The sequence below is a fragment of the Vombatus ursinus genome, unplaced genomic scaffold (assembly GCF_900497805.2).
Source record: "Vombatus ursinus unplaced genomic scaffold, bare-nosed wombat genome assembly UNPS02014785.1, whole genome shotgun sequence".
Taxonomy (NCBI): domain Eukaryota; kingdom Metazoa; phylum Chordata; class Mammalia; order Diprotodontia; family Vombatidae; genus Vombatus; species Vombatus ursinus.
The window spans coordinates 477,557-500,089 of record NW_020954563.1 but is presented as its reverse complement, the minus strand read 5'-3'; the positions used below and the strand labels follow the sequence as shown (position 1 = coordinate 500,089).

Below are 22,533 nucleotides of genomic sequence, written 5' to 3'. Positions count from 1 at the left end.
GATCATTACCAGTTGGATGCTATATTTGAAAGTTCTATGATATCCCAAGATGGCTGGTTGGGAGTTCTGGACCTTAGAAGAGAAATATCTGTTCCATGGTCTCACAAAGTTCTTCTGAATCTTCTGGGAGAGCATGATGGGTGATGGATTATATTGTTTATGTTTTAAGTATGTGTTAATATGTACTTTTGTGTTCTAAGCATTTCTTTCGTGGTGGAGAAAATAAATAGCTGTTTTCTACTTGATGTCTTCTTTGTACATTGAGTGTTTTTTCTAGTGGGACCTTGTTAATCCCTTTTGGGAGGGACCCTAGACATGAGCCACATGTAAACTCCTTTGTAGGGTTTTTCTCCAGAACTTTAGGATGAGGGTATAATGAGCCAGAGAATTTCAATCTTCAAAGTCTGATCCTTTCTTTGGCATCTGATTCCCTCAGGATTAAACCAAGTCCACATGAGTCCAGAAACTGGATCCATTTGTGGGCCCATCCCAGACCATGGATAATTCATATATTATTTCATTTGAGCCTCACACTATCTCTTCAGGATAGGTACTAGAGATACTATTATCCTCATTTTATAGGTGAGGAAATGGAAACTAAGAGGTTACTTTCCCGTAGCCACAAGCCACAAGCCAGTAAGGGTTAAAAGTAGGATTTCAAACTAGGTTTTCCTGACTGTAGGTCCACTAGCCCACAGAGGAGTAATCCCTTTCCTAAGGTCATGTATCAAGACTCCAAGTCAAGTCCCACTTCTTCCAGGAAGTCAGCCCTGATTATTCTAGCCAGCATGGAACTCTCTGATACTATTAATCCATATCACATATTGTCTCTATTATTCATCTGAAAATTTAATCATATTATGTTTAATACTTTATTATATGCTATCTTGTCTTATTCTCTAAATGTTTTGTGCATGTCTCTACAAGGCAGTGACTGCACCTTCCCTTCTTTCTGTAGTTCCCCCCACCTCTCTCCCACCAGAGTAGCTGAGCACAGATCTAGACACATGGTAAGTGTTTATTAAATGCTTGCTGAAGTGATTTTACACAGGGTTCCTTGGTGTCTGACCACCGAGAGGCTTGCCTTCAAACTGCGCCATGCCTGTGCCCTTGCCTGGAGCCCAGAGCAACTGGGGGCTGCTCAGCTCCAGGGATACCACAGGACTAGTCAGTGGTGAGTCCTCTAGGGAGGTCTGTGAATCTGTCTCTTCTGATGAGAAACTACCATGTCGGGAGAACTGAAAGCGGGACCCTCGTCCTGGCCTCTTTCTGGTGAGGCCTTTCCATAGGGTGGGGGACTTGGAAGAGGCGGGCAGAGCAGGTAGCCATGTAGGAGGCTGCAGATTCTCTGGGGCTGCCTTGTTAAGATCTACAGTCAGGTCAGCTTGGGGACTTCGCTCTGGGTCTGTAATTCTAGGAGCTGGGTTGGAAACCCCCATTTTCTGTTGATTATCTCTGTCATCGCCTTCTTCCTTAGACTGGTCAGAGGAGTTGTTTTTCTTTATGCCATCTTGGCCTACAGAGTTTGAATTCATACCTGTGCCCAACCTTCCCCCAGAAACACACTGTCCTTTCCATCTTTGGATTCCAGTGAATGTTTTCCCAGGTTCCAGAATGGCTATGGAGTCTCCCTCCAGGGATCTGGGGGCTAAGTTCACTGAAATATCTTTTCCCTTACTAGGGCCCAGCTCAGTCTCTAGTTTCCCCTGGCACCGGGTCAGAGCCTCCTGAAGAATAACATAACTCTCATGCCGCCTCAGCCGAGCTTCCTCCCAAAGGCCCAGGCCAGGGCCTCGACTCAGAGAAGATGCCTGCAACCACATCTCCCATAGTTTCTCGGCAGGAAACTCTACCGCAAGCCTCTGCAGGTAGCTCTCCAGGTGGTGCTGTGCATCTGGGCTGGCCTTACAGCCCTTACCCAACTTTAGGTCAGCCACCAAATCCTGACAGTCCAGGTTGAACCAGGTCATCTGGGAAAAGGAGAGGGGGATTAGCATAAATACATAAGACCAAGAGCCATTTCCTAATGGGTAAATGTCTACAGATATGAACAAACAGGCCCCAAAAGAAGAATTACAAACTATTAACAGCTATTTAAAAGGTCGTTCCAAACAATTAATAATAAGAGAAATGCAAATGGAAACAGCTTAGAGCAAATTGGCAAAGGTGACAAAAGATAGAAATCATCAATGTTAGGAGGACTATACAAAGATAGGCAGGCACACAGATACATTGTTGGTGGAGCTGTGAATTAGTCCAACCATTTTGGAAAGCGATTTGTAATTATGCTTTAAATAGTGACTAAAATGTCCATCCTTTTTGATGCAAAGATCCTACTGTTAGTTGGGCATGTACCCAACAAGCCCAAAGATAGAGTTTGCAGGCCTTCTTTGCAGAGATCAGGGACTATTGGTATAGAGTACTGCATTTATTGTCAGACATGGTTGATGTATTGGTTTGTTTTGTGCAATTGCTTTTTTCCCCTTTCTTTTTAAATCTTTGTTACAAAGAATGGCTCACTGGGTAGCTGGGAGAAGGGGATATATCCAGAAGTATAGGTGATGTAAAAACTAAAGATATCAATAAAATAAAATGGAAAAAAGAGAAAGGGTGGGAATGAACTCTGACTAAAATCAATGAGGCCCCAGGGCTGGGAAGACATATACCAATAATTGGGCCAAGGATCATAGCATCTGAAACTACAAGAGAATTTAGAGATCATCTAATCCAGCAGCCCCCCCCCCCCCCCCACAGAGGAGGAACTAGGGTTCAAAATAGCTGTGTGACTTGGGTAAGGTCATGCAGGTAGAAAGAAGCACAGTGTGAATTCAAACACAGGCCCTGTAACTCCAAATTTAGTACAATATCAATGGTGTACTAGAAGAATAATGACAACGGGCATTTCAATAGCATTTCTTTCTGTTAAAAAGTGCTTAATATCTATAATTTTGCTTGAACCTCACCACACTCTGATGAAGCAGCTATATGAGAGTTATTGTTTCCGTTTAATGGATGAGAGAACTGAGGTTCAGCTCAGAAGTGATTGTTCAAAGTAGCAAAGCTAAAGAGTGGTGGAAGTGGGGCTCCACCCAGGTGTTCTGACTCCTTAGCACAGCGCTCCAACCGGATGACTGCAGAGGAATCTTCTAATTCTAGATCTCTGATCTTAAAATTGTTTTTGTTCAGTTGTATCTGACTCTTTGTGATCCTATTTGGGTTTTCTTGGCAAAGATCCTGGAGTGGTTTGCCATTTCCTTCTTCAGCTCATTTTCCAGATGAGGAAACTGAGGCAAATAGGGTTAAGTAGCTTACTTAGGGTTATATAGCTAGTAAGTGTCTGAGGCCAGATTTGAATTCAGGAAGATGAGTCTTCCTGTCTTTGGGCCCTGTGCTCTATTCACTTTGCTACCTAGCTGCCCAATGATCCTATAAAATGCTTAAAGACAACTATCTTTTTTTTTTTTCTTTTTGGTGAGGCAAACGGGGTTAAGTGACTTGCCCAGGGTCACACAGCTAGTAAGTGTCAAGTGTCTGAGACCGATTTGAAACTCAGGTCCTCCTGACTCTAAGCCTGGAGCTCTATCCACTGCGCCATCTACCTGCCCCCACAGCTATCCTTTCTCCATCATACCCTACCCCGCCCCACACTCCTGGGGCTCCTCTTCTCTAGAGTAAACATCTTCTCATATAGCATAGACTTGAGGCCTTCTACCATCCTGGCCGTCTTCTTACTAGACTCTCTGAAGTCTATCAACGTTCTTCCTAAAATGTGGTGCCTGGAACAGACCCAACTCTCCAGGCATGTGTTGACAACCATCACCTTCCTATTTTGGGAATCTCTCCTCTTCTTGAAGCCCAAGCTCAGATTAACCTTTTTGGCAGCCATATCTCAATGCTGACACATGTGAAACTAGTAGTTCATTATAAAACCTCCAAATTTTTTTCAGACAAAATGTTGTTAAGGAGCAGTTAGCTCCTTCTCCTTCTCTGGCAGTTTATTGAACCCAAATGTGAGATGTTGCATTTATCTCTATTACATTTCACCTTATTTGATTCAGCCCAACCAATGTTCTAGCTTGTCAAGATCTTTTTGGATGCTTCCTCTGTCATTCATTGTGTGAACTGTCCCTCCCAGCTTGGCATCACCTGAGAATTTTGTAAGGACACCATTTATAACTTTTGAAAAAGGTTAAGTAGCATAAGGTCAAGCCCACTGGAAACCTCCTTCCAAGCTGACATTGAACCATTAATGGCCCACTCTGGGTCTGGCCATTCAACCAACTCTAAATCCATCTAAGTGTAATATTGTCTAACCTACATCTCTGCATGTTTTAGAAAAGATAAAGATGAGAGGCTTTATCAAAGGCTTAGTGAAAATCTAGGCTAATATGTGACATTCTTATGATCTGCCAGTTTAGTAACCCTATAAAGAAGGAAATAAAAGGAAATAAAGTTAACCTGATATGAACTGGCCTTAATTCAACAAGCATTTATTAGGCATATTCTGTGTGCCAAGTACTATGTTAGATGCTAGAGGCATAAAGAAAAAAAGTCCAAACAAAGCAAAATAACTAGTCCCTCCCCTCAAGGAACTTATATTCTATTGGTGGCATACAATATGTATATAGGTAAGTGTGTGTGTATGCATACATATATACACATATATGTACACACCCACACATATACATATATACATGCATATATATACATATATATACATATACATATATATATGTATATATATATTGAACACAACTTGACTTCTTGGAAGAGGCAGGAGTGAAAGTACTAATATGAAACCATCACTGTTTCCTTTTCTAGAAGTTCACTCGCCATCCCTCTACTACTGTAGTCTAACATTCTGCCAGGAATAGAAGTCAAGCTCACTAGACTAGAATATGCAAACTCTACTTTCCCCATCCCCCTTAAAAAAATCTGGTCAGCGTCCTCTCTGTCCAGATCTTCATCTTTCATTTTCCATAACCATCCAGACGTCAGTGACGATGGCTCAGCAATCACACCTGCTAATTCTTTTAGGTGACTTGAAGTCATCAAGGGCATCTCTTCCTACAGTATTTCTTTACTTATCTTAGGTATTAAAATACTATTAGCCATTTTTGTTCCATCTTTCCCAGGCTAAAGGTCATTCTCCTTGACCAAATAAGAACTGAGCAGCTCTAACTTTGAGCTGTTGCTGGTTATCACTGCCTCGTCCACCCCAAGCAGTGGTCACATCTCTTTGTTTCTCTTCTTTTCTTCAGTCTGCAAACAATGACCCACTACTTTCTTGTCCTTAGTTTTTCTCACCATCCTTAGCTCATTTTGAGATTTAGAACTTCTGATATCATTTGTATAGTACATGCTATTCTTTTATTTAATAACAGCACCTTTTTCCCATGATTGTTGTGGATAAGAGATAATTGGGTGCCTTGAAAACCTTAAAATACTATATAACACTACATAAATACTAGCTGTTATTATTATTAATTCTTTCCATATTCTGTAATCTGCCCTGGCTTTCATCTATATAATATGATACTATTTAAATGCTAGATGTCATTATTATTAATTATTTTCATTTTCTGTTATCTGCCCTGGTTTTCATCTATATAATATAATACTATATAAATGCTAGCTGTTATTATTATTATTTCCATATTCTGTTATCTGCCCTGGCTTCCATCTTTTTGTACATATATTTAAAAATCTAAATTGGTTAATACATGTAATCCATGACTACCCCTAAATATGTATTCACACAAATAGTTATGTGTTAGATTATGTGTTAGACTAGATAGTTATGTGTTCCTCAGTTTGCACAGCTGGATTTTTAAGCCCAAATGAAAGACTTTACATTTATTCCTATGAAATTTCATGTATAATTGTAGTGACTATGACTAAAAAGAGTCATTCCTTGGTGGACCATGCTTTGATTATGAGCCCTTTGTTACTGAGCTAGGTTGGTTCTCAGAAGATGGACTCATGGTTTGTCATTGGGTCATTCCCTGAATTGCCTGAGCTTGTGCTCCACAGGCTAGTTTTTGAGGGTCAACACTTCGTGATGTGGTGGTGGGAGGTAGGCCTCGGAGAAGGACATCAGTGGAGGCCTGCTTTATACAAGAATTATCAAACTTCTAGAATTGTGATTTCTGCCATCTGGCCCTAAATTCTTTTTCTGCCCTTATCTCCCAAGTCTCCTCATGCTGCCAGCCTCCTGAAAATCTTCCAAACACAGCCTCATGCATTCCTCTTTGGCGTTTTGTTCCCATGCCTGGAATGTACTCTCCTCTGCTATCTTATCTACCCATCATTCCTCTTTCTCCTTGTACACCATCTCCCTGTCGCTTTAACCAAACAAGGCTATTTAGTGTTCTCCAAACATTCTTCTCACATTCCTACTTCTAGTCTAAGGTTCACACTGTTCTCTACCTGGAATACACACATCTTCCAGTTCACCCCCTCTCCCAGGTTCTCAGGAATTCCTGAGCACGATCTTTCCTCATTGAATCCTTATCCACCCTTTAATACTCCCTTCAAATGCTACCTCCTCTTAGAAGCCTTCCCTGATCTCTGGCTCCCTTCTTAGTTAGGAGGGATCTCCCCTTCCTCCGAACTTCATATTCCTCTGTTTGTATCTTGTTTATGGCATTTAGCATATTAGCTTATTAGCATATTGTTCTTCCTGATAATATAGTAATTTGTGTGCCTATCTCCTACTGGCTGCAGTTTCTTTGAGGCAGAGACAAGAAACTGCATTTTATCTAAACCTGGTCTCTTCCCTGGCATCCTGCGCAGGGTTCTGCACTCGTTTATTGAATGGAGACTTTGTTCTAGAATTCATCTTTGCAATCTCCAGGGCATGCTGCAGAGGCATTGTAACTCTTGAACATACCACAGGGGTTTGATGTTTGTTGAATGAGAGAATCCTTCAAGGCCCAGCCTACGAGCCTCCTTCTCTGTAAAGCCTTTCCTGACCACCCTAGTACCCCAGCTCCATGATAGTCCCTGGCCTAAGTCCTAGCATTTACTGTCTGGACCCTTCTCCTTTTTCACTGGACAGAGTCTGTTTTGTACCCTTAGTTATCTTTCCACTTGTGTCTTTCTTACCTTCCCATCTGGATGTAAGCTCCTTGAGGGCAGGGGCCATTATTTACTCATGGCTTTAGCACCTATGGGTTTCAGCACTCAGCAATGCTCATCTTAAAGCTTGGAAGGGAATTTTATTCATAGAACAGAATAGCTGTTTTCTAGGAGTTTAATTTCATTTCAATTAAACTCCACAAACATTAACCAATTACTATGTGGCAGAACCTAGGAATGACTCTTTTTAGTCACAATCACTAGAATTATACATGAAATTTCATAGGAATAAATGTAAAGTCTTTCATTTGGGCTTAAAAATCCAGCTTTGCAAAAGCTGTATACAAAAAGAGGCAAAAGATAGTTCTTGCCCTCAAGGAGCTTACAATCTAGTGGGGGTGGGCAACATGCAAACAAATCTATGCAAAGCAAGCCATCTACAGGATAAACAGGAGAATGGAAGGTAGGCACTGGAATTAAGAAGAAGGATATAGAAGGGATATAGGGATAAAGAATCCCTATAGAAAGAGGGATTTTAGTGGGGACTTAAAGGAAGCCAGGAAGGTCAGCAGTTAGAGCAGAGGAGGGAGAATGTTCCAGGCATGAGGGACAGCCAGAGAAAATGTCTGAAGTGGAGAGATGGAATGTCTTGTTTGTGAAACAGCCAGGAGGCCAGTGTCACTGGATTAAAGAGTAAGTGTTGGGGGGTAAGGTTTAAGATGACTGGAAAGGTAGGAGGGGGCTAGGTTATGAAAGGCTCTGAACCCCAAATAGGGCATTTTGTATTTGCTCCTGGAGGCCATAGGGAGTTACTGGAGTTTATTGAATAGAGGAGGAGGGAAGGGGAGGAATGTTGACAGTTTAAGAATAGGTATGCTAACAATAAAAATGCATATTTTTTTCTATAAACAGGGGGGGAAAAAGAAATTTGAGGAAGGAAATCTCACTTTTAGCTGGGGAGGGACAGCGTAGGGCAAGGCAGAAAGGGAAGGCTTCCTGAAGAAGGTAGCGTCTAAGCTTGGCTTTAAAGGAAGGAACATAGCATGTCGTGTGGGGTGGAAGGATTTCCACCACAGACACCAGGGATGGCATGAACAAAGCGTTATTGTTGTTGTTGTTTGTCCTTCATTTTCAAAGAGGACCTATGATATTACAGGATGATGTCTCGACTCATGCATCAATTGGATTGAAGTGAGGCAGAGTTGCACAAAGTCGCCAGCCTCACTCTCTCTTCCAGAGTCATCAAGGTCCAGTGGTAAGAAAAAAGTCAAGACGCCTGACGATGGCCTGGGTATGCGTCAGACACAAGCACAGAGAGAGATAATCTATCCTGGTAAGTAGGTAGATGCCAAGTTGTGAAGGGACTTGATGACCAGGCAAAGTGGCTTACATTTTATTTTATGATCAGGACAGTGCAGCAGTCTGTGAAGGCTAGCTTGGAGAGGGGAGAGGCTGAACGCAGGGAGAAAGGAATGCAGGGAGTTGTAGTAATTTAGGATGTGGTTGCTAGCATCCTGCCCAAAGGCAGCCTGAGTAGGTAAGAAAAGGGATTCCCAACTTTTTGCAGAGTTTGTTGGACTCTGCCAGTAATATGTCAGCTCCTTGAGGGCAGGGAACTATCTTACTGTCATCGTATCTACAGGATAGTTACTTTAAAAAATCTTTCCTATTGATTGATATGACTCACTCTTGCATTGTCTATTACTTAACTAACAACCTAATCTCCTTAAGAAGTCTAAGAGACTGACTACATGAATAAATTCAAGAACCAAGAGCAGTAGATGGAAGCTATACTGTACTTGGAGTCAAAAGACCTGGGTTCAAATCCTGCCACTATGAGCAAGTCCCTTCTCTCTGAACCTCCTTCTCATCTGTAATGTCTTCTTATCTGTAGTACCTAGAACACCTACCTCACTGGGTGGTTGGAAGGAGCATATGAAATAGTGTGTTACAACTTTTGCAAACCTTATAACTCCATATCAATGTCAGCTTTTATTATTCTAGCTCAGTACAGGAAGAATTTCCTAACAATTATAGTTATCCAGCAATGGAGGGGACTGCCCCAGGAAGCAGTGAGCTTCCTATCATTGGAGAGGTACTATAGATGGAATTCCTGCATAATAATAGTAATGACTCATTTCTAGCATGCTCTGGGATTTGCTATGCTTTTCCTGTCATCAAGTATTATTCAAGTATTATTATCCTCATTTTGCAGATGAAAAAATCTAAGGCTCAGAACATCTAGTTCAGTCCCTTTATTTTGCCAGTGAGGACCAGAGGGAAGTGATCAGTCCTTAAGGAAACACCCCAGGATAAGAGTCCCCAGACAGTCTGATGCTTCCTCTAGCCCTATCTGACTAAGGCCCAGTGGATGATCTGGGATGTGGATGATAAGCCTTTTTAGTGCCAGAATGAGAACTGAGGTCGCTTGGTTCCAAATCCAGGGTTTTTCCCATTACCCCCCCAACGCTTTGGGGAAGAGGTCAAATTAGATGACCTCTAGAGTCCCAGTTATGAAGCTATAGATTTTGAGGTTTTAGCTTAATTCATGAAGTGAATTGGCAAAAGCATAGGATATCTGGGGAACAACCCTAACTTTTTGAGATAGTTTTCATTAAGAAGGCTGATCCTGACCTTCATCAAAATATCCACTGAGCCCTAAACAGATGGGCTAAGGGAGCATTGGTCTGGCTGGGGGCTCTTACCCTGGGGTGCTTCATTCCTCCTGCAAAACAGATGCAAATAGCAATGAATGTAACCAATTTTCAGCAGCTTGTGAAAAACCTAATCTTTCCCTCCATTAATTTAGTATCCGACAGAGAGCTGTTAGGCAGCGTGCAGTGTAGAAACATTTTCTCCAGAGGCACCATCTTTCCACGGATTAAAGGAACTTGTTTTTAGATAAATGACTTAATATACATGGAAGCACATGGAGCCCAGAGATGGGAAAGGGTGACATCAATCCAAGTTTGTGGCATGATTATATTAGTATTATTTAGGGCGGTGTGGCTTCTGTATCACCAAGCCACTCACCACTGCCACTCCCATCTCTCGCCCTTCTTTCCCAGCCTGTCATGTCTGCCAGAGCTGCGTAATTCCTAGGTGCCAGACCATTGCCTTTCTGTCCGGTGCCCAAAGCCCTCTACCACTTCCTCCTGGAAGCCTGCCCTGAGAGCTCGTGCGTGAGGAGATGTTGGCATTCTCTCTCCCTGGCTAATGAGGCTGCCTAGGCCAGCCACACATCTACCAGCCTTCCAAAGGGTGTTTATAAAAATCACAGCAACACTCCCTGTTAAACCACCACTATCTCAGAGCAGGTGGTATGGGGCTGGGGAAAGAACATTGAAGAAGACCTGGGATTGAATCCTTGTTTTCCTATTTACTATACATGTAAAAATAAATTATGGGTCACAGGCCTAAGGTCACCCAGCTTAGTAAGTAGGAGATGTGGGATTAGATCTCAGGTCCTGTGACTCCAAGTCCAGAGTTCTTCCTGTTCTTCCTGTTATTATGAAGAGCAAATCACTTCATCTGTCTGGTATTCAGTTTCTTCATCTATAAAATGGGGGGATTGATCTAGATAATCTCTAAGGCCCCTTCTGACTTAAAATTCCTTGATCCGGATGATCTTATGCCCTCCCACTCTCCTCCAGATCCTGAGGGTGTTGTCTATGAGTTTCCTCTCACAGACATGCCATCAGTCTTTCCCGTTGAACACTCCGCTCCCCATAGAATGTTCAGTTTTAAGGGACTTTGTGTTCTTTTGGCCTTCAGCTTCCTCCACCCTCTCCTCCTAGATTCAGGGAGGAAGCAGAAGAGAGGGACAGGGATGGGCACTACTTGTGTGGTTCTACTGGTATCCAGAACTCTTGGATGAGAAAACTTATCAATGCAGGTAGACACCTTGTGGTCTTTGTTTCTTTTTTTTTCCTTAGAGGCAATCAGGGTTAAATGACCTGCCTAAGGTCACACGCAGCTAGTAAGTGTCTGAGGTCAGATTTGCATTTAGGTCCTCCTGAGCTGATGCTCTGTTCACTGTGCCACCTAGATGCCTGATACCTTATGGTCTTAAGAGAGTTGACTAGAGCGCTTAGAAGTTAAGTGACTTGACCAGGATTACATTGAAGTCAATTGCTAACATGGTGGAGTCAAAAGAGCACTGAATTTGGGGTCAGAGGACCTTGATTCAAGTCCTTCCTTTATCACTTGCTACAACATACATGACCTTGGGCAAGTCTCTTCTCTCTGGTGTCAGCAAACTATACCCCATGGACTAAATCTGGTCATTCTTAGTTAATGGATTGTATAAAACCAGGTAGCCGGCTGGCTTTGGCCCTGTTGTTTGCCATCTCCAAGACAGATGATCTTTAAAGGTCCTTCTACCTGTAAGTCTTAAGATTCTGTGTAAATTTGGCTAAGTAACTTCTGGGTCTCATTTTGGTCCCTGGCAAACTGAGGGGGTTGGGCTAGATGACTTCTATCAGGCCTCTTCTGGTTCTAAATCTGGGATTCTTTGTTGTTAGCATCATATGCCCTCTTCCAGGCCAAGAACTCACCAGTAGATTCCAGAGGAATATAAGAGGATCTTTCTTTTTACTATCCACTAATTTCTTCATTTATAGCCTACTTCCAACTTCATGCACACACACACACACACACACACACACACACACACACACACACACTCACACACATGTCCTCAGCATCTTTAGGGTCATTAGAGTTGCAAACCAGAAGGGATCTTAGAGAAAATCTAGTCTATGCCTCTCATAGAAAACTGAGGCCAAGGGAGGACATGACTTTCCCAAGATCACACAACTGGTCTCCCTCCTTTATCTACTATAATCTATACCCCTTTTGGTTAAATGCTGGCCAAGGGGAGGGAGAAAACCCAGAATACTCTAACAAATTGTGGTGGTGAGGGGAGAGTGCAGGGGAGGGTCCTCATAACTTATAGAACTTGAAAGAATCTTATACATCATTTAGTCCAATTTTATTTTACAGCTAAGGAAATAGGCCCAGAGAGAAGACCTTGCCCAAGGTTCCATGGCTTGGTAAGTGGTAGATATGAGATTAGATCTCAAGTCCTCTGACTCTACATCCAAAGTTCTTCCTATTAATCCATGTTCTCTAATGGGCTACTTGGAGAACCATATATGGATTAGATGATATATAGGCCAATGTTGATCCCAGCATGGCTGAGAGGACCCTGAAGTCATTGCAGAGTGTCATATCATCTTGTCCACCAGAGACAAAAAAGAAAGTGAAAATAATTCATATCTACATTACAGTTTACTATCTCATACTCTCCCTATGAGGCGGATAGGTAGGGCAAGTGTTATTATACTGACGTTATAATTGAACAAATGCTCTCTAATGATAATCACAAACTGAGATTCACAAAGGGAAAGTGACTTGCCTTAGGGTCATCCAGGTAAGAAATGTAAACCTAGGACCCAGTCATCCAACTATAGATTCAAAGCTCTTTACAAGACTGCACACTTCAAGCTCTGTCTCCAAGTAGGGAGGAGTAACCATATTTACCTGGTTGCAAAATCGATAGAGATGGAGGAGGGTTTCCAGGTCTGTCCTTTGCCTTTCTATGGCCATGTAGAAGTGGGTCAGCTTGGCCTGGAAGGTGCTCTTGGCAGCTGTGAAAGCTGCGATCTCTGGGGCGTCAGCTCCTTGTAATCTGGCCGCTTGTTTTGACAGCTCTAAGCCTCGGTTGTAGTGAGCCTGAAGGAGAAGAGAAGAGATCTTAACTTAGTTCTGCTCAAATTCAAGAGGCGGCTATGAAGCGTCCATGGAATGCAAGGTCCCAGGTCTGGCTCTAGAGCATTTTTGCATTTGTTAGAAAAAAAAGGGACACATCCATATGCTGTGGCTGTGGATCTAGTTGTGTTAGAAGAAGAGAGAACAAGACCTCTTTGTATCAGAGAATTGTGGCTCTGGGAATCGGGTGTCCTCGCTGGCTTTCCCTCTCTATTTGTTCATTTGTTCCCACGTATTGTATGTGTGCCTTGTGCATTGGGTTGTACTCTAAACTGCCTGAAGTCTTAGGGAGAGAATACACCAGAGGGACAGGCGATGATAGCTCTTTCACAACGTCCAGCACAACTGAATTCTTGACAGCCGCTTCTGACTTCTTCCCTATTCTCTCAGGCATGCCTGCATCAGAGGTCTGACGGTCAGCAGGAGTTAAGGTAACCAGTGATTTCTGTCTCTCTAATACTCCCTTCCCTCATCGACAAACCTCTATTATTTCACTGACCTCACTTAATGAAAACTTCCTTAGACTAGACATACCGTGGCCTGTTGGAAGAATTCTTCAAACTGCTCATGGGATTTTTCCACACGCTCCAAGCTCCATTCCAAAGGTGTCAGCGCCTTAAGCCATGTAGTTCCTTCCCCATCAATCCAGTCACTGATCTGGGGAAGGTAATGAAATGAGGTATGAGTGGGCAGCTGAAGAGATGCCTGCCTTGTGTTCCAGTCAATTCCAGAGTCTTTTACCTTTGGGGAGGAATCACTCACAGGGTAGGTCAATCTGATTTCCCCAAACTCCTTTCTGCCTCCATTCTTTTGTTACTCTTTTGCTCAAAGAACTCTGGTAGCTCCTATTGATTATGTATTGTATTACCTATTGATAAAAGTTCAAATTTTTCCAGCTGGCATTCAGGGTCATCTATCCTCTGATGCCTTCTTACTTTTCTAGCTATATTCCATATCACTCCCCCTACTGTGTGATCCAGCAAAATTGAACTACTCTTTACTCTGACTCCCAAACATGTTCTGTGCTCTCTTGCTTCCACACCATTCCCTATGCATGGAATGTCCTCCCTTCCATCTTCATCTATTGAGTTCAAATGTCACCTCCCCCAGGAAGCCTTTCTAATTTCCCTGGCCAATAACAAGCTTCTCCCTGGGACCTCACATAGTACTTTGTTTGTAACTCTCTTAAGAATTTTTTTTTTTTTTGGTGAGGCAACTGGGGTTAAGTGACTTTGTCCAGAGTCACACAGCTAGTGAGTGTTATGTGTTTGAGGCCACATTTGAACTCAGGTCCTCCTGACTCCACAGCCGGTGCTCTATCCACTGTGCCACCTAGCTGCTCCTCTAAGAATTTTTTTTAAAAAAATTACATCCTGCAGTGTTGTAAGGGTAACTCTATTCTTGTCTCTCCTCTAGACTATAAACTATGTGAGAATGGAAAGAAAATTTTCTCTCTTTTAGTGACTAGCATCGGCATAGCAGGCCATTAACAAATGTTTGTTGAATGAATGCATTAATTAAGACTGAAGAGACTGAGTCACTGAGCCTAAGAACCCAGCAGAGCTAGAGCTTGGGCCTTAGAGAGGCTTCATAGGGTCATCTGGGGCATCCCCCTGCATTGGGGCAGGGATGTGCTGCTTTATCTTCTATTTCTCTGAAGAAGGAGAATCTCTCTTCCTCTTCAAGAGGTAGAGATGATTTGGGGGGGGGACCTAAGAATATCCTCAGCTCTCAAAGATGAAGAAGCGGAGCTTCTCCTCTCCAGAGAATACCTAGATTATTAACCTAGTTCAGGTGAATGCTTGGGGGTCTTAGAATCCCATAGTTGGAAAGGACCTCAGAGGTCATCTGCTCTAACTTCCACCTAACCATGATTCTCCTCTATAACATCCTGGTGACCATCAACCAGCCTCCTCCTGAAGACCTTCAGCAAAGAGGAACTCATGACAGCTCTGCTGATTAGGGGATTTTTCTTTATATTGAGGTGAAATTTGCCTCCTTGGCTAAGAGGTGATAGGTAGGTGGGAGAGGTGTATGTTATGGGTGGGAGAGATGTATGTTAGGTCCTTGGCCCTTTCCTAGGGGAGAGAGCCCCTGGACATTGGCCCAAGGCCCCTTCACTCACTCACCTGGCGGAACTCGGACTCCAGTTCACTTGTCTGCACTAGGGATTCCAATCTGTCTAAACTCTTGTTAGACGTAGTCACTAGCACATGTACCCTTTCTTCCACTTGACTGTAGAGGGCCATTGCCAGAGCCATACTGTGTCTGAGAACCAAGGAAGAGTCACAGATTAACGAAGGGCAGAATCTCAGAATGGGAAGGGACCTCAATGTACATTTAGTCCAAAATGGACCCCAGGTTCCATCTCTGCTAGGATGTGTCCTCCAGGGACTGCTCTAGCCATCTTGTAAAAGTGTGCAACTGGTCACAAGAGGGCATGGGTAGACTCAGGGTAGTAGATCCTCACTGCTGGCTATTTATCTAAGCCTTACCTATACCACCTTCTGTAGTAGGGAAGTATTTCCTGGTTCCCTTAGCTGCTTCACCTATGAAATTATTTTTCATCCACTCTGTATGTGTCTTGTATGTAACTATAACACGTTGTTTCTCCCACTAGAATATAAGCTCCTTTAGGGCAGGGGCTGCATATTGGTTTTTTGTTTTTTGTCTCTCTTTGTATCTCTAATGCTTAGCACAATGTCTGACACATAAGAAGTGCTTAATAAATACTTTCTGACTGCTTCAAGACTATTATCTTCCAGTATTATAAGTAATTTGAGGATAGGACTTGGTCTGACACTTTCTCTAAAATGCCTTGCATTGTAGTTGCATAGTTGCTAGTTTGACCTGGAGTTAGAAGACACTGTTGTAGTGTTTTAATATTTAAAGTTCTAAGGCTTTTGGAGGCAGGTTGGCCCCTCTGCCTTGGCTAATGCTGTCTTATAGCTGGAATATATTAGTTTCCTCTTTTTGTCTTTTGAATTCCTTTCCATCCTTATATATCAACTCAAATAATAATAAGAACAATAGTTAGTGCTTTAAGGTTTGCTAAGTACTTTACAAATGTCTCATTTTATCCTCACTACAACCCTGGGGGGTAGACACTATTATTATTTTTTAATAGATTTTCTCATTTTATAGATGAAGAAACTGAGGCAGACTGAGATTAAATGACTATCTGTGTGACAGAGTCAGATGACAAGTATATGTCTAAGGCTGCATTTGAATTTAGGTCTTCCTTACTCTAGGTCCAGCATTCTATACACTGTGCTACTTAGCTGCCTCAAATGTCACTTCCAAGATGTGAACTGGTCCAACCATTCTAACAGTTTGGAACTATGCCCAGAGAGCTATAAAACTGTGTATACCCTTTGACCCAGCAATACCATTTCTAGGTCTGTATCCCAAAGCGATCGAATAAAAATGTATATGTACAAAAATATTTATAGCAGCTCTTTTTTTGTGGTGGCAAAGAATTGAAAGTTGAGGGGATGCCCATTAATTGGGGAATGGCTGAACAAGTTGTGGTATATGATTGTGATGGAATACTGTTGTGTTCTAAGAAATGATGAGCAGAGTGGTTTCAGAAAAACCTGAGAAGTCTTATATGAACATGACATGAAAAGGACCAGGAGAGCACTGTACATAGTAACAGCAATATTGTAAAGTTAATCAACTGTGAGTAGGCTTGTCTACTCTGATCAATACAATGGTCGGACAGTTCCTAAGGACTAGTGATAAAAAAATGCCATCCATCTTCAGAAAGAGAACTGATGAACTCTAAGTGCAGATTAAAGAACACTTTTTCCACTTTCTTTTTTTTTTTGTTAGCAGGCATAGTTCAATTTATTTGTTTATAAAAAAACATCATCTATGTGGTTGCCACGGCAGCTGCCTGGGTCCTCTGGACAGACACTCGAGTGTGAGTCTTCACAAGATGGTCGGTGAATTCCTGATAGGAAGACTTAGTGAACACAGTCTCCTTCCACAGGTCTGGGGTTAGATAGCTGTATGTTTTGGAGATGGCATCAAAGGCAGCTTTAGCAAAGTTGCCCAGAGTGGCAGTACAGCCTCTTGCAGATGTGTAGCAGTCATCAATTCCAGCCATCATCAGGAGCTTCTTAGGCACAGGAGCTGAGACGATGCCAGTACCTGTAGGGGTGGGGATCAGGCGCACCAGAACTGATCCACATCGCCCAGTGACCTTGCAGGGCACTGTGTGAGGCTTGCCAGTCTTGTTCCTGCAGTAGCCACGTCTCACAGGAACGATGGACAGCTTGGCCAGAATGATAGCACCATGAATAGCTGTGGTCACTTCCACGGAGCACTTGACACCCAGGCCAACATGGCCATTGTAGTCACCGATGGCCACAAAAGTCTTGAACCTGGTACGTTGTCCAGCTCTAGTTTGTTTCTGAACAGGCATGATCTTCAGAACCTCATCTTTCAATGAATATCCCAGGAAGAAATCTATGATCTCAGACTCCTTGATAGGAAGGGAGAAAAGAGAGATCTCTTCCAAAGACTTGATCTTCATGTCCTTGACTAGCTGGCCCCGCTTAGTGACAGGAACCCACTCCTTGTCTTCGGCCTTTCCTCCCCGGGCCCCACGGCCACGGCCCTGGCCTTGACCTCGGTCCCCACTGCTGAAGCCACTGCGGAAGCCACCTTGGCCTCCAACTTCGGGGTCCCCGGGGCCTCCCGCTCCTCCAGCAGCACCGGCGTCATCTGCCATTTGGTGCTCACTGGAAGTAGAAGCTTTATTTCTTTTTTTTTACATGATTAATACAGAAATAGGTTTTATATGATTCACATGTATAACGGGTATCATATTGTTTGACTTCTGTCTCTCTCTCTCTCTTTTTTTTTTTTTTGGTGAGGCAATTGGGGTTAAGTGACTTGCCCAGGGTCTCACAGCTAGTGAGTATCATGTGTCTGAGACTGGATTTGAACTCAAGTCCTCCTAACTCCAGGGCTGGTGCTCTATCCACTGTGTCACCTCGCTGCCCCTTGACTTCTCAATCAGTGGCGGAGGAGCAGGAGAGAGGAAGAGAATTTGGAACTCAAAATAAAAAAAAAGAATGTTAAAAAGTCAACTCCACCAACCCCCACCTCTAAAAACAAACAAAAAGAATGTTACCTCCATCATGACATTTTCCCTCTGAGACTGTGTACATAGGAAAAGAACAATAGATGAGCAGTCATGAGACCTGGGTTTAGATCTTTGCTTGATACTTAGTAGCTGTGTGGCTATTGAGCCTGAGTTTTCCCCTAGGTTAAATGGGGTTTGTTTGAAGAATTTTGTTTTAACATATCTGCAACTTTACCGGTATGGGGAACTGGTGATAAGGCAGTTCCTTTTATCTTCAACTTAAAATCTTAGAAAATTATCTGTGGGCACTGAGAGTTTAATTAAATCATTTGCCTGTGGTCAGAATGTCATAGGCTGGACTTGAACCCAGATCTTTCTGATACTAAGGCTGGCTCTCAGCCCATCATACCATTCTGCCTCCGCAGCTCTCAAAGGCAATCATTAATATTAAGGAAAAAAATTTTTTTTTAATCTTAAGGCACCATAGAAGTGGGAGTTATTATTATTCTGTGATTCCCCTCGTCACTAATGATCTTCTCTCCGCTAGATCTCAAAGAGTACTTAGTACCTCGTGACTGAAAATGATTCAGCAGCAGCAGCAACCACAGCAAATTAGTACAACGGAAAGAATAATTAGTCTTAGAGTCAGAGGTTGTTTGTTGTTGTTTAGTCATTTTTCAGTCGTGTCTGATTCTGTGACCCCATTTGGGGTTTTCTTGGCCAAGACATTAGAGTGGTTTGCCATTTCCTTCTCCAGCTCATTTTACAGATGAGGAAATTGAGGCAAACAGGTTAAATGACTTGCCCAGGGTAATGTAGCTAATATATGTCTGGTGCCAGATTTGAACTCAGGAAGAGGAGCCTTCCTGACTCCAGGTCTGGCCCTCTATCCGTTGAGCCACCTAGGGCCTGCACTTAAATCCTACCTCTGACAAGTAATTATCAGTGTGACTTTAGTCAAGTCTCTTAATGTCCGTGGCTTCAATTTCTTCATTTGCAAAGTACTGGGGGTTGGAGAATGTCTAGGAATTTTTTTTCCTCCACATTTAATAACTATACTTCGATAGAATGGGTTTTCTTTTTGATCCTCTGTAATTTATTTGATAATTCTGGGAAGGGGTCCATAGGTTTTACCAGACTTCCAAAAGGCTCCCAGACACAAAGAAAAGCCCTCAGAGTAGGTGGACTCTGAGGTCTCTGACATCTCTAATCCACCATCCTATGATCCCCGCTCTGCTGTGACCTTGCCTAAGTCCCTGTCCCTTCCATGGGCCTCAATTTCCCCATTTATAAAATGAAGAGGTCAGACTAGATAATTTCTAGGGTCCCTTTCCAGCTGGAAATTCTATGATCAAATCACCCTTTCAACCACACTTTTAAAAGAATGACAAAGAGGAAGGGAAAGGGCATAAAACCTCATCTCTGATGTGAGGCGCTGAGTGCAGGGGCTGCCTGCGAGAATTTTAGGAACGGACAAACACAGCAGGGCAGAGAATGGGAGTGGGGTGGGGACCGTAGCGGGTAAGATGGGCTGGTCTGAGTGATGGGGGGAAAGGGCTTGGGAGCTGTAACAACACCATGAGACAAACAAGTTGGGGCTTTGTGAGGAAGCAGTGCCATCTAATGATGAAGATGGGTAGTGTAACTGTGCTCGCTCTGGGTCCAACCACCAAGTCCGGAAGGGAAGGCCAATGCCCTCCTTCTGCCCAGGTTGAGTGGGTAAGGCCTGCTTTGTGTGGGGAAGCCCGACCATTAGCACTGACTTCTTCTGAGGCAGGGAAGGCAGGGAGAGGCAGGTACGGGGAAGGTCACCTCCCTGTATCCAACTTCCCCACTCCCAGGGCAACACCTCAATCAAACTCAGGTAGTCAGAGCTGGACCTAATCATTGATTATAAAATGTAGGAACTTGAAGAAACCTTAGAGCCCATTCACCTAGTTTAACACTATCATTTTATAAATAAGAGGATTGAGGTCCCTGGAGGTTAAGTCACTTGCTAAGGGTCATCCAGGTAAGATGCAGGAGAGCTCTGCTTCAAGCCTATGTCCTTGGAAGTCAACTCTAGGGCTTCTCCTACTATATGGACTGCCTAAGCTAGGTCCCTCATTTTACTTGAGATAACCAAGGCCTAGAGATGGTAAGTGAATTAATTGTTCAAGGTCTCATAAATTCAATCCCAGGTCTTCTGACTTCTGACTGTGCTCTTTCTACCTTAAGGGGAGTCAGGAATTCAATCCAGTGAATAAGCTGAGGATAGAAGGCCCATGACTCCCAGTCCAGGGCTCTGCCCCCTGCTCTGTACTGATTGGCAGGACGGAGTGACAGGGATAGTGGCAAATATGGAAGGGATAGTCATCAGCTCTCTCTAACTCTTCTTTCTGTATCCCTCTTCTTACTTTTGGCACTCTCTTACCCTCTAGCCCCAAACTCCTGCTGCCCTCACATTTCCTCTTGCTGCCTAGGCTCTCCACTGCAGAGACCTAAGGATGACCAGTCCTCCCTGGCTTTGCTCCCAACCTTGTCATTCTCCACCCACTTCATTATCCCCTACCTTCTGTCAAAATTTACCTGTCGTCTCTCCCATGGAATTTGCCAAGAAACTAGTGGTCCTAAGGGGTTAAGTGATGGAGGTTTACATTTTGCTCCAGGAGATACAACACTTTGATTTCCCAAAATGAAAAGACCACAGAACACTTTAGTGCTTGAAATATCTTGGTAGAACCTATAAATGAATGCAAAATGGCATAATGGAAAGAGTCAGAAAATCTGAGTTGGAATCTTACATTGCTGTTTACTAGCTGGGTGCCTTTAGGCAAGTCATATATAACCTTTCTGGGCCTCAGTTTCCTTGTTTATTAGGGAATTAGGCCTAGTGACTTCTAAGGCACCTCTTACCTCTGACAGGCTATGTTCTAAGGTCCTTTCCATTTCTGACATTACTTGTTGCTGACATTAAATTAAACAAATTAAAGGGAAAAAACATTTATTTGTTACTTCCTAGGACCAAGACACTGGCCAGTTGTGGGGATATGAAGATAAAAAAAAGCCAGTTTCCATCCTCAAGGAACTTAGATATTTTGATATTCTACTTTCTGTGCCCTAAGTCCCTTCCAGTTCTGATGAAGGACGATATGATACGCTGGAGTTGGAATCAGAGGCCCTAGTTTGGAATTATAAGCTATGCCACTTACTACCTGTAGGATGTGAGATAAATACCTCTTTGGGACCCAATTTCCTCATCTATAAAATGAGAGTTGGACTAAATAATTTTTAAGGTTTCTTCCAGGTTTAAATCTATGATCCTACGATAAATTCTATGTTCCATGATTGATGGTCTGAGTTGTCTTATAGGTGGCCAGAGCTGGGACCAAGCAGGACCTCCTTCCTCCTCCCCAGCCATCTCAGATCCTGTCTGGAGGTGCCTGGAGGACCCCAGACAAAGATGGAACCAAGAGGAATCTCTTTTTTTCCTTCCCTATTTTCCTGACAATATTCTATTCCACTTTTCTCTTCCTAGCCAGATATTGGCCCCTTCCTCATCCCCACTCCTGCCAGAAGGAACTCAGAATCTTCTCTCCACTCTTGTCTTTAGGCCCATTTCCCATGTCCCAATGGTAGTGGGCTATTCTTATGCGGCATACACCTTATGCATCCTAAGGACTCTCATGCCTTGCCATCTGACCTGTAGCTGCACCCTTAGGACCTCTGGATCTTTCCATATGCCCTGCAGCTATATTCTACTACAGTTGTTGTCTTCTCCAATTCAAGTGTGAATCACTGGATGCCAGGGATGATGATGATGATGATGATGATGATGATCTTTCTTCTTCTTCTTCTTCTTCTTCTTCTACTTCTTTTTGTATCCCCTATGCTTAACTACAGTGCTTGGCACATAGTAAGCGCTTAATAAGTACTTTTAAAAATTCATTCATTCAGTTCCAGCTCTGGTCTGCAATATTCTCTATTTAAGGTCCTTTTGAGCTCTAACATTCTACATTCTATATTTTTAGGACCCTTTCATCTCTAAATCTATCATCCTGTGGCTTATGGTCTATAGTCAAAGGTCCAGTCCAGTTCTATTTATGTTTATATCCCAAGGTTCATTGGAGATCAGACATACTATATTGTAGAATCCTTTCCAGTTCTGCTTTCTATGTTGTGTATTAAAAGGTCCTTTTTACTCTAAATATATGATTATGTGTTTTATGGTGGCATGTTAGACATCATTACAGTTGGTGGGTTGAGGTCCCTTATGGATAGTGAAGTCACTTTTAGGCATTGAAGTTTTTGGCAACACTGCTTAGATCATGCCATGTTGGCCCATGGATATATAATTAAGACCAACTGGTTTTACTAGCTGAGAGTTGTGGTCCCTGATAGGCAGTTCATAAGTTTTATTGAAACCCAGAGAGGTCTTGAGCCATGATACTTTCATACTCTTCTGCCATCTCTGACTCAACAAGTTGTACAAAGTTATATAGAGGACCCAGGAGGGACAGTGGGTCTTGAGCAAGGAGGGGCCAGGTCCCTCTGCTACCCCTCTAAACTTGGAGGTGAAAGGAGACACCTATCCCAGGGATTGCCAT

General features: G+C 43.0%; 1 protein-coding gene and 1 pseudogene across 2 annotated transcripts in view; both read right to left on the bottom strand.

The window, feature by feature from the left end:
* Positions 1 to 1,000: 1,000 nt before the first annotated feature.
* Positions 1,001 to 22,533, bottom strand: part of KIAA1755 (KIAA1755 ortholog) — a 76,072-nt gene continuing 54,539 nt past the window's right edge. For both annotated transcript variants that reach the window (XM_027867293.1, XM_027867294.1), the window contains 4 exons: positions 14,982 to 15,120; positions 13,387 to 13,509; positions 12,625 to 12,816; positions 1,001 to 1,970 (listed from right to left, as the gene is read on the bottom strand). In XM_027867293.1, the coding sequence (XP_027723094.1) occupies positions 1,044 to 1,970; positions 12,625 to 12,816; positions 13,387 to 13,509; positions 14,982 to 15,120 (1,381 nt within the window). In that variant the 3' untranslated portion in view covers positions 1,001 to 1,043. The remainder of the gene's footprint in view (positions 1,971 to 12,624; positions 12,817 to 13,386; positions 13,510 to 14,981; positions 15,121 to 22,533) is intronic.
* On the bottom strand, positions 16,682 to 17,590 carry LOC114046788 (annotated as a pseudogene).